At 35.4% G+C, this 13,366-nt stretch overlaps 1 protein-coding gene across 1 annotated transcript; it reads left to right on the top strand.

Annotated features, from left to right (window-relative positions):
- On the top strand, positions 879–2,748 carry LOC109716809 (zinc finger protein STAMENLESS 1-like). Its single transcript, XM_020242385.1, has 5 exons — positions 879–944; positions 1,047–1,153; positions 1,227–1,349; positions 1,505–1,586; positions 1,914–2,748. Coding segments are annotated over exons 1-5 (753 nt in total). The 5' UTR covers positions 879–942; the 3' UTR covers positions 2,353–2,748.

Here is a 13,366-nt window from a genome sequence, read left to right as displayed (position 1 = left end):
CTATAAAGCCTAGCATTAGCATGCCCTTCTTAACTAAATATCCGGGTAGGACATTGTAAGAGGTGCCCTTGTCTTTATTGCCGTCCAAGGGATATACGAACCCTTCAAAGTGTCCACACCCGCAAGAGCCAAAACGATACACCACCGCGCACTCACACAAATCTCACATGGTGTACCCTAATGAATCCTTGCCCGCCGATCCAACGGTGAAGAGGAAGAGTTTCTACATGATAGGAAAAAATGTGGAGTAGAAACACAGGGAAAAAGCTCACCCTGTAATTATTCATGCAGAGGCCTCAGTTTATCTATCACTGGTTACAAGATATGAAGCAGTAGTAAAAGATAACTAGGGCTGGACAAGAGTCTAGAGTAGGTTTTGTAGGGGGAGAGAGAGAACAAAGGCCACGTCCCTCTCACACTTCTCTCATCCCAACCAAGTAAAAACACTACTACTACTACCCACCCCCCCAAAGCCCCTCGTCGTCTAACAGTCACATTATCCAAGGCTACTTTGCTCCTCTTTCGTAGTATGAGAGAGAGAGAGAGTGAGAGAGAGAGAGAGAGAGAGAGAGAGAGAGAGAGAGAGAGAGAGGAGAGAGAAAGTGGGAGTAATGTAGAAAGAGAAAGCGACGGCTGGGGCAGAGGGGAAACTGATAGAGAACTTTTAGGCCTCTCTCTCTCTCTCTCTCTCTCTCTCTCTCTCTCTCTCTCTCTCTCTCATCTCAAATCGCCCTCACTTTAAAACATGCATCAACCCAACATTGCAGTTGCAAACTGCAGTCTTTTGCTTTTTCTAACTCTCCTCAACTCTCCCTTCTCACATCTTTTTCTTCCACAAAAAAAAAAAAAAAAGGAAAAAAAAAACAAACAAAATCCCCATTTTAAATCACCTCTCTCTGTGTTGGTTTCTTTCCTTGTCTTCTCCTTGACAAAACAATAACCATGTATGCATACACATCCCTTGATATACTTCCCTTATGTTTAAGTGTAGGAAAAACCCATCTATATACATATATCTACATATATTCCATTGGTTTTGATTGTAGGAGACCAGGAGGGAACCCACTGGACCTCAACAACTTGCCGGAGGAATATACGAAGCAGGCGTTGGAAGAGAGTTCGACAACAACCGCCGCTTCCGCTGAGAAAACTGGTGATCAAGAAAAGTTGTTGGACTCATGTTAAGATTTTGCCTGTAAGTAACACTTTTATCTAATCCCTTTTAGGGTTAAAGAAGAAGAAGACTGGGGGAAAAGACGACGCCGCGAAGGTCTACGAGTGCCGATTCTGCTCCCTCAAGTTCTGCAAATCTCAAGCACTGGGTGGTCATATGAACCGACATCGTCAAGGCACGGCAATAATTAGATAATTTCATCTTGCTACATAGTTACACCATGAACTTTACCCATGATTTCCATGTTCCTTTCATCATTTTACCTAGCGCTATGCTAACTCTATTTTTTTTTTTTCCCCTTTTTTGCTCTCTATTTATACGATTTACCAGAGAGGGAGACCGAAACCCTTAACCGTGCTCGGCAACTTGTTTTTAGCAACGAAGGTCTAGCTGCAGGAGGGGGTCATATGAGGTAGTTATTTAATTAGATGATATATGTTTCACTTTCTCAACTTATCCTGCATAATTTCATTTCTCCCTTTCTCTCTGTGCATACAGTGCAAATTTGATTTCTAGGGTTTCACTTCTCGTAAATTACAATCATCTATTTATAGATGATATTGGTTTTCCATGATTTAAACCATGAACTCAAAGGCCTAATTTGAAATCCTTCTTATATTAAGAGTAATCATCTTTAAAATAATAATGAAAAAAAAAATGACTAGGTTTTGATGGAGGGGGTAACAGTACATGCCTATCTTTGAATGTTTAGCTTGATTTCCTTCTTCTTCTGTTGCAGTTTGAGAGATGTGAATATCGGAGGCTCGCAAACGATTTCTCCGGGGGCTTTCCAGCATCGAGGCGCCTATCCGACGCTATCGCCATACCCACCACCTTTGCAACCCTATCTCTATTCTTCCACCAATCCACACCCCATGAACTACCCAACATCCTATCCGCCTCCCAATACAACGGTCGGTGATTACTTTGTCGGTCACGTCCTCACCGGAGCCTCGCAACGCCAACCGCAAAACCCTAACCCTAATTTTGGTCCCAACTCAAGCTTCAGTTGCTTTGGGGCACCGCTGGCTCGTAGCTTTCCCGTGGACGGAGTTCGAGCGCCGACAGATAGTAATCCAACAAATCGACCAGATAACACGAGCTGGAGTTGCAGTAGCGGCCATCGGCCGCAGATGGATTCCACTTGTCCGGTCGATCGGTTTCGAGATAGAATTTAGGATTGATCAAAGTGGTTCTGAGTAGCAGTAGTTCATTCTGAGATAAGAGACTGGGTTATAGCAAGAATTATTGACCGTCAAAGAAACTAAATTTCTATGAAGAGCTTCTGATTGAAGATCTGTGTCCTTCATTTAACTAGTATTTATAATCCAATCATCAACAGTACCAATATTTTTCAAAAAATAGCTTCTAAATCATAAACGTAATGGTTGGTATAGAAGATTGTGATTGTGAACACTGGTTTGTAATACGGAGCTTCTTGTAGAAATTTTCTAGGCCACCCAAGTGTATTTTTGGGAGAATCTTACTTACCTTCTTTCTTTCTCTTTATCATCTTTTCACTCTTTTTTTATTTTACTCACTTTGTTGGCTTGAGAAATATATAGCTAGGGACATTAATAAGATACTCTGAACATCTACTGATCAACATAGTAAAATATATATTATTTGGTCCTCTCTCTCTGTCTCTCTCTCTCCCCCTCCAGTGTACAAATCGGGAACCATGTAGCCTAGGAACAGTTGTTGCAGTTGAAGGGGTGAGGGCTTGTTGGGGACAATAGGAGAAATGGCCTAGAGAATAAAAGGCAACGACAATGGTTTCATCTCCCACATACAATTTTGAATTATTTGTTTATTTTTAGTTTACCGAGCATATATATATATATATATATGCATATACACATGACCTGTCATGGGGCTAGCTAATGCTCCTACTAGAGTTCTGGGTGCTACCAAACGCTTTAATCAGTGAGTCTGCGAGCCGCATACATAAAAAAGCTTTCCAGTTAAGTGTGTTTTGGCAAAGAGCCGCCCAGCTAAGCTTTGTAGCCCCTGCAACAATCTAGCTTCTATATAGATATGCTGCTTGCCCTTTTTATCTTCAGCCTTGGCACACAAACCACAAGAAAAATCCAAGGAAAAGAATACAAAAAAGCCCTGAAAAAGTAATCATGCATATTACAAAACCATTTAAGTGAAAGTAGTACGTACGTACCATTATCTTTATTCACATAGCACATATACATACATACATACATATATATATATATAGAATTAGGCTACTATGTATCAATAGTGTATATATATATGTGTGTGTGTGTGGGTGTATGTATATATGTGGGTATATGTATGTTAATAGAATCAATTGTGGTAGTGAAAGCATATAGCAGTATTATAGAAGAAGAAGAAGAGAGCTGATGAAAATGATTCAAAAGATAAACCTTTTCCATCTAAATGAAAGTTATACAATTGTGTTCCCTTCCAAGTTCCAGAAGCACCATGATTATTATTCATGTAACTTAAACCAAGCTAAAAAGCTGACAACGAAAATTTTAAATGATGTTGTGGATGGTATAAGCTAGATATATGACTTTATTCTAAGTGAACATGTGACTATAGCTATGTATGGTTCATAGCTAACTACTGGCAATATACATATGTACATATATGTAAAGCAAAGAGAAGTCTACATGATGCACATTAAAATCTCAACCTAAAACATAATGAGATGGGTAAAGATTTTGCTAATTTAATTAAGTATCTATATATAGTCTAAGATGTACTAATTAATGTGATCATTATTTATTAGTTTGCTAAAATGCTTCGCCATAGTAAGTTGTGTCCGAGGGATTAATTTGATTAATTAATGTTTTCTCGAAATGTTTGAAATGTAAACTGTCAGATGTGACTCGAAATCTACTATTGTTTCCACGTTCGGGTTTACGACTCGCCGACAGCTTCGCGGTGCGACCAATTTGGAAAAGAAAATTATGGAGGAAAAATGAATGTCTGTGGTGGTCGGTTGTAATCTGAAGAATATTGTATTCCCTTTTTCGTTCCATAGTGAAGTTCTCTCCTCCCTCGCCCGTGGTTTTTCCCTGCAAAGGGTTTTCCACGTAAATCTGTGTCTCTTTATTTTCTGCTTGTGGTTTGATTGTTTTTGTGTTCGTCATTTCGTTTCTGTTTGTGCGTTTGTCATAACATAAACAATTAAGTTGATAGCTGTATTTTCCATGACCTGCATAGCATGCATGTGATCATATTGTTATAGCAGTGGGCCTTCAACAAATACCGTTTTATATACTTGTTATGATATATGAGATCTCCACAAAAAATAAAATAGAAAAGAGAAGAGAGGAAGAAGAGAAATACAAGAATCTAGTACTTTTTGATAGAAGTAAACTAAACTTATAATTTTATTGGAAAATACAAACTAGAAAAACTAAGGCTTCTTGCTCGTACAGCGCTTCGGCCTCTCTATTTATAACTAATTACCTAGAGTCCTACTCTAATTAGATTTTGACTTAATCACAATTTAAACTACAAAATCTAATAATCACATAAAATAAATAATCTACTTATAATCTAATTAATTATTAGCATTTTCACTAACAGATGTCATGGATATATACTTGCCGTGACCGAAAAATTATCATATGATATTCTAATTTTGTTACATTTTTACCATGTAGTCCCAAAAATAAATTTTCATGTCTCAAATACCCGAAAATGGTTTTCAAAACTGCGGCACTTAAATTACTGTGTCTGGATTAGAGCTAGGACAATAAGTCATAGAAATTACAAAAGGATCCAATTGTTTCTGAGCCACTTCTATGCAAGACAAAGAAGTCCTTTTGCAGGGAAAAAAAAAACAACATGGTTTGGACATATGTTGAGAAAGGTTTCTTAGTAAATTGTAAAATAGTTTAGGCCTAACACTGTAAAATTATCGGCACACTACAACAAAAACGTCTATAGCGACACTTTTAAATGTAGGTACATGTTAAAAAAGTGCTGCTAGCTAAAATTACCGACACTTTTAAAAAGTGTTGCTATATGTCGGGTCGCTAGGTATATAGTGACAGTTAAAAAGTGTCGCTATAACCTAAAAGAGTGCTGCTAATTTACCAAAACTTATTTAAGCATTTAGCAACCGTCAAAATTCTATCTCCTTGGCTACGGTGGCGGAGGAGGACGACAGGAAAGGCTCTTCGTCTAGAATTTCAGTGAATTGAGTGAAGAGAGAAGAAAATATGGTAATTGATTTTTCTTTTTTTTTTCTTTTCTGTTTGTAATCGGGCCAAATGGACTGGGTGTGGTGGGTTGAGTAGAGTAATCTTTTATTTTTGGTTGGATTGGGCTTTATATTTAGGCATTAGTAGATGTGTTTTTAAATTTTAGCATAAATGGGACACTTACTCAAAAGTGTCCCAAATATGTGTCCCTATAACCTAATTCTATTGTAGTGGCATCACAAGAGAATACAATTAAATTTTGATGGCAATGAATGTATTAAAGTGTTGGAATAATTAATAATCCAAACTTAATTTCAAAACATAATTGGAGATAAGTTTATGTCCTTTATTTGATTGTTATTAGAATTTGGAGTTATATTTAGATTAGAATTTATACATTATTTGGAGGTCTCTATATATATATGTAGAGGTTTATGGATTGAAAACCTACAGCTAATTAAGAGCTTAATGAAGCTGAGGGTTAATTAGAAAGCCGATCCAAGTAGCGGCCTGGTAGATGATAATGTGGCCGAGATGTACTTTAGAGTTTCTAATTGATTAATAAAGTATTAGTTTAGTCGTCTTCCTCCGATGTCTCTTCTATATATTATTTGATGTTAGAATTTTAGATTCTGAATTGTATAATTAGTATTAATGTGAATGCTGGTTACAACTGTTGGTATCAGAGTCGAAAAGTATCGGGCAACTTCTAAGCAAGACGATAGCAGATTTGGAAAAAACACAGAACCAGTGTACCAGAGAGCTATGTCAAAATCAAACGACTAGTAGTAGATTGACGAAGGTGTCTTTCAGGTGCAACCAAAGCAAAGAAATCTCTTCAAAAAAGTTGGCGTTCACACAACATAGGACGGAAGGTGGTTGTGATGCTTGATGAAAAGAGAGCAAGGAGAGATTGTAAAGAGATCAACGAAGACTTGATCAGATAGTCTACAAGGCTAGACAAGCAATCGAAGTACGGAAAACTCGACTAGACCTCAACGTCAACATATCAAATAGATACATATCTGAAACTTAATTTGTGGATTTTCAACTTTTGTCATGGATTTGTATTGGTTCATTCAACCTAATTTACCAAAGTTCAATGAAACAAACTTTAAATGATAGAAAATAGTCTTGGTGTACTTTTTTAGAATCCCAAGATTTATGGATGTTGTGAATAATAAAAGTAATGAAAAATAATTTAGTAAGAAGAATTTCAAAAAAAAAAATAGAGAAGTTCTCTTATATATTTTTCAAGCAGTGAATCGATCGTTGGTTGAGAATATTTCAATAACAAATTCAACACATGAAGCTTGGAGAATAATAGCAAATGTTGGAGGAGACAATTTCCATTAAGAAGATAAAATTCAGAAAGAAGAAGAAAATTAACCCCTAGATGAAGACATAGAAATCCCAGTTTATGATGAAATTTGGGGAGGAAATCCTAATCAAGAATGTGCAGAAATTTTGATTTATGAAAAAAGGAAATCCTAATCAAGAATGTGCAAAACATTTGATTCTTGAAAAATATACTGATGATAGCTATATCAAAGTCAAGCGACTAGTAGCAGATTTGTAACACCTTAGTAGTTCCATATCGGATGGAAAAATAATTCTGATTTGAAATATATGAGACCTTGCACCCTAATAATAATAACTAGGCTTAAATATTTTGGGTCGGTGGTTTAACTCCAACGAATTATTATTGCTAGTGGGCCGGGTTGTTACTATTAGTGTCAGAGCCGAATACCAGTCGGAAGTGTGAGAGTCAAGTATTATGCGGGCAAAGTGCCATACCGCAAGTTTTGGTAGGAGCCACCTCTCGAACCCATAGGTGCCACTTCTAGAATTTCACACTGCTAGGTAATTCTGATCTATACGTCTGTAATCTGATTTTGACCTGACGAGAACGTCAGAATCTAAATGGGGAGAGTTTGTAACACCCCAATAGTCCCACATCGGATGAAAATTTTTTTTGTTTTGAAATATATGAGGCCTTCGCACCCTAATAGTAATAATTGGGCTTAAACATTTTGAGCCGATGGTTTGGGTCCAACGAATTATTTTTGCTAGTGGGTCGGGTTGTTACAAGATCAACGAAGGAGACGTTCAAGTGAAACCGAAGCAAAGGAATTGCTTCAAAAAAGTTGGCCTCTATGCAACATAGAACAGAAAGTGGTTGTGAGCTTGACGAAAAGAGAGCGAAGAGAGCTCATGAAAAGATCAAAGAAGACTTGACCAGATAGTCTGGAAGGCTACGCAAGTTGAAGTATAGAAAACTAGATCTCAATTGAATGTCAACATATCAAACAGGTACATATTTGAAACTTAATTTGTGTACTTTTAACTTCTGCCATGAATTTGGATTGGTTCATTCAACCTAATTTGCCAAAGTTCGATGGAACAAACTTTAAACAATGAAAAATCATCGTTCGATATTTTTTAGAATTCCAAAATTTATGGGATGTTGTGGATAATAAAAATTGTGAAAAATAATTTTCTAAAGAAGAACTTCGACAAAAAGATAGAAAAGTTCTCTCGTATATTTTTAAGCAACGAATTCATCGTTGATTGAAAATATTTCAACGGCAAAGACACACGTGAAGCATGGAGAATAATAGCAAAAGTTGGAAGAGACAATTTCCATGAAGAGAACAAAATTCAAAAAGAAGAAGAAATCAACTCCATTAATGCGCAGGAAATTAATTTGACTCATGAAAAATATGGTGATGATCAAATGGTGCAACTCCGACCAATGAGAAAGTTTATAATGATGTAATATTCTGTCAATGAAGTAATAATCAAAGAGGAAGTTTACTCTTTTTCCAATGTTACTAAAGAAATTTTCACATATCAGAATGCGAATGAAAAAAAGGTAAAATAATATGAAGATAAAGAATAAAAAATGTAGAGTTTTGGCATGGTGCAATGTGCACACTTTGAAACCAGCGAACCCAAAATATCATATCCAGATATTTGCAGGAACCTACTGATATTTAAGGATGATGTGGATAGTGAGGACTACAGGTGGCAAAAATTCCACGCATGGCAATATCATTAGCGTCATGTGTTGTTATAGATTGTAATAGTAGAAGTGAGAAATAACTTGAAGAATTAAATTAGTGAATGGTTGTGTCTTTTTAATAAAATAGTTATTCTTATGAAAAGATATATCTTCTCATGTGATGCAAAAATATGTCTCTTTACTAAGAGATATACTTCATCACAAAGAGATAAACTCTTTGAGAAAGAATATGTCTTTTCACTATTCGTGAAAGAATGTATTCTTTTATAAAAAGATATAACATTAAAGGGTAATTTTGTATTATTTTATCGCAACCATTCATATCATATAAATAAAAAGCATTTAAAGGCTTCAAGGGCAATACAATCAATTTTTTCACCTTTCTAATTTTTTACATTTATTCTTAAAAGAGAAGTTTGTAAGAAAAAGTCTTCATTAGTATTTTTTGCAGTTTCCAGTCTTTTGGCCGTTTGTATCCTAGAGATGATTTGTCAATAACCCGACAGCATACATTTAAGTGGGGGTAAATATCACCTTAAAGAAAGTGAACTTCTATGTCTCAAGATCATATATAATTTACTTGATCTTCATCTATATGTCCGAACATCATGCATATATGTTGCACAACTCAAACGCGACAACAACGACAGCGACGGAGATTGCAAAATTAAAGTGGGCATTTCACGGATTTGAGTCTCGAAGATAAAGTTTGGATTAAGAGAGGATGTTGACTAATAATCCAAACTTAATTTTAAAATATAGTTAGAGATAAGTTTAAATCTTTTCTTTGATTGTTAGTGGAATTTGGTGTAATATTTAGATTAGAATTTATACATTGTTTGGAGGTCTATATATAAGTAGAGGCCTGTGGATTGAAAAACTACAGCCAAAGAACTTAATAAAGCCGGGGGTTAAGTATTAGAGAGCTGATCCAAGTAGCAGCCGGTAGATGATAATATGGCCAAGATGTACATTTAGAGTTTTTGATTAATAAAGTATTAGTTTAGTTATCTTTCTCTTCCAATGTCTCTTTTTCATATTAAATTTTATGTTAGAATTTTAGATCTTGAATTATATATATATATATATAATTGGTATCATTATGAATACTAGTTTCAACATAAAGTTGCACCCCAAATCTTCTTGTCACTACAACAAAAACGGTCTATAGCGACACTTTTAAATATCGGTATAGGTCAAAAAAAGTGTTGCTGGCTAAATTACCAACACTTTTAAAAAGTGTTGCTATATGTGGGGTCGCTAGGTATATAGTGACAGTTAAAGAGTGTCGCTATAACCTAAAAAAGTGCTGCTAATTTAACAACACTTATTTAAGAATCTAGCAATAGCCGGAACTCTACCTCGTTGGCTGCGGTGGCGGAGGAGGACGAGAGGGAAAGGTCCTTCATCTAGAATTTCAGTGGATTGAGTGAGGGGAGAAGGGGAGATGGTAATCGATTTTTTTTTTTTTTTCTATTTGGAATCGGGCCAAATGGGCTGGGTTGGGTGGGTTGTGTATAGTAACATTTTATTTTTTGTTGGATTCGGCTTTATATTTAGGCATTAGTAGATGTTTTTTAAAATTTTGACATAAATGAGACACTTAGACAAAAGTGTTCCAAACATATGTCCCTATAATCTAATTCTGTTGTAGTGTGTCCGTCTTACATGTGGAGACACGGGATGCGGAGACACATGTGAACTTGACAGATCGGAAAGAGCATTGAACAAGGCATTATGCCCTTCCTATTGTAAGATAATGCATCATATCTTCCTTTGTCCATTTAGTCCTTGATTTAAGGTGCATTCATACATTCCTTTGCCCATTTAGTCATAGTTGATTTAAGGGCTTAAACATTATTACTTTCTCGGTCGAATGCGCGCGTTTACCTGAATTTGATACTTTGTCAAACTCGCTTATCAATTGCGATGAGGAATGCTTTCATCCAAACCTTACAATAGGCAAGATTAGTGCCAGTAATTAAATGGTAGTGGTCCATTAATATTATCACCCTCAGCCATAGTTATGTGTGACGCCTAGAGGGGAGGTGAATAAGTGAAACTTGTAAATAATAATAAACTCGGAAAATAAAAACTAAATGCGAAAAAATAAATGGGCACACTGAGATTTAACATGATAAAACCTAAATAAAGGTAAAAGTCCACTAGAGTGATCACGCAAAGAAATCCGCTATGAATAAAGATGAATACAAGATGATTTATCGAATCCCCGACTCGACCTACTCTAACCTTGTAGAACATCTCTTCCATTGGTCCTCGATCGACCAAACTCCTTCGATAGATCACGTTTCTACCTCCACATCACGTGACCACTTCGAATCCACGAAGCTCTCATTGAGTCCTCGGCTCCCCTATGAATTCATGCATGACCACTGTATCTGGAGCAAGAGAATGATGTATTGATGCTAATTTGATGCTTAGAGAATCATGAAATCTCTGGACAAAAGCTCTCTAAGCAAGTACCGGATTAATTCTATATGAAGATGAGAAATCAAGGTATCGAGTATTGATCCGGTTGAGGCTTATTGAGAAAAAGAGATGAAATAGCCACCAACAAGCCTCTATGATTTTTCTTTAGGATATTTAGCAAATCCTCATGTTAGAGAACCCTTACATATATTTATAGTTTTGGAACATGTATGAGTTGGATTAGAAGTCAAATTTTTATTTCAAAAGTTGGTTATGGAATCTAAAAGCAGTTTCAAAACTTTGCATCGCAAACATCATCTAGGTAACAAGAAAATCTGAAATATTGACTTGCGGGGCTGCAAGTGAGGTTCCAGAATCCAACACTTTTAGAAAAGTGTCAAGTTTCGAAACTCAAGCACAAGTTCGGAAACTTTGTTTAAAAAAGTTGATTTCCAAGCTTTAGCTAGGTTCTGGAATTCAATCTCTAGTTCCAGAACTCGGTATAAAATCTTAATTACAAATTTTGGGTTTCGGAACTAAAGCTCTAGTTCCAGAACTTGGTATGTAAACTTGTATGATAAAAAGTTCTAATCCAACTTAAATACTTTACAAGTAAATTTCAAACAAAAACATGCATGGAATCACCACAAACATTTGAACAACTTACCGAGCATTATGAATTGTATTTTGAGCCTTCGAGCCTTCAAAAATTTGATCTTAATGCCACAAACTTTTCAAAGCTCCGACTCAACCATCACGAAATATGTTAATATTAAAATTTGTGACAACTTTGCCACTCTATGCACTTGTCAGTAGAAAAATGTGAGACAGAAAGGATAACTCATGTGGAACCTTCTTGTAGAATCTGCAAAGGAGCAAGCTTAGGCACTCATTCATGTGGTTCGGCCGAGTATTATTTATTTAATAATTTATGAACCCCAAAGCTGACTTCAACTAGGAAAATATATAGATCCAATCTAATTAGAGATCAACTTAAATTATTTAGTCCTACTCAAATCCAACTTGCACTCAAATCTAACTTATAAACACACTATTCTTAACTATTTACACTCTAGGTCTAAGTGACCTCTATCTCTTGGTAGGGGGTTATAGGTTACAAATATATAGAGAGATAAAGAGAGAAAATGGTTAGTTAATTTTTTATTAGTGCGAGGACTAGTTTGAGAGAGAGAGAGAGGAGAGAGAGAGAGAGAGAGAGAGAGAGAGAGAGAGAAATTATTGGGTAGTAGGTAGCTATGTATCAAATAAGAGAGAGAGAGAGAGAGAGTATCCTTAAGTTACTTTTGGTTATCTTAGGTTTTGTTTGGGATTGCAGGGAGATTGCGTTAAGTGCGGTGAGAAACGACGATGGGAAAATATCATGTTTGTTTCCGTACGTAATATTGCGTTCCGCGGTTAGTCAGTTACAATATATTTTCTACGGTCCCATCGGAGAACGCAGAAGCATATCCTTATATGCTTTTTCTTAACTCCATTCTATTTAATAACGTTAGATTCATCTCAATACCAAACTAAGCCTTAGTATATAGACCGCTCATGATCCAAAAGCTGTGTTTCGGTATAAGCTAGAACAATGATAAATTTGCATTTGGATATTACTTGTTTGTTCCCCGGAGAATATTCTTGATAGTGTCTGGATGTTTATGTTAAAATAATGTATTGGATTGATAAAATTTAAGTAGAATGATAATTTTGCCCCTAAATATTTTATGGAGTTAAAAGAGAGATAAAATTAATATATAAAAGATATAATTAAATATAGATATAAAAATATAATTTCAATTATATAATATAGCAAATAATTAAAATTATATATAATTATATAATTTTAAATATAGAAGAGCAGATTACTTTGAAAATTTATTATGTAAAAGAAATCACTGTAGGAAAATTAACTTATAGCATGGGATTTTAGCATTCGTTTGAATTTCAAAATTGATTAAAATAGAGTACAAATATTAATAAAATATACATCAATTATAAAATGTAGCATTTGTTCACATTGAAAGTAGCCTTCAGTACAGATTCTACTGAAAGAAGATTTTTTTATTATTTTTTTCTGCACGATGAGAGACGACGATGGGTGAATTAGAAAGTAAAAGGGCAAATTTTTCTTGTTCGGTCTTGTTCCGCAGGAGGGGTAGAACTGGGTTAATGGGTTATCTTCGTTTAGCCCATTAAGCCTGGAACAACCGATTTTTAATTTTTGCGATGCTATTTGGTTAAACAAAGGAGGATATCCCCTCTTGTTCTAAAATATCTTTCCAACCAAATGCAATCTTAGATGGTATTAAGAATTTTGGTACAACTTAAGGTCAAATCAGCAAAGCATGACATGCTTATTTGTGATATCTTTAGAATTTGGAATAGTTATATATATGAAATATAATATGACTAAACCTCAAAATTCGATTATAATATTTTGGGTGGTGGCTAGATTCAAAAGGTTAAGAGAGTTAAGCGTGTTCGGATTAGAATAGATTTAGGATAGGCAAACTCTTGGAAAATAGAGAATCAGAGTTG

The sequence above is a fragment of the Ananas comosus genome, linkage group 10 (genome assembly GCF_001540865.1).
Source record: "Ananas comosus cultivar F153 linkage group 10, ASM154086v1, whole genome shotgun sequence".
NCBI classification, from domain to species: Eukaryota; Viridiplantae; Streptophyta; class Magnoliopsida; order Poales; family Bromeliaceae; genus Ananas; species Ananas comosus.
The sequence above is the reverse complement of the archived record's forward strand: the minus strand, read 5'-3'. Positions and strand labels throughout refer to the sequence as shown.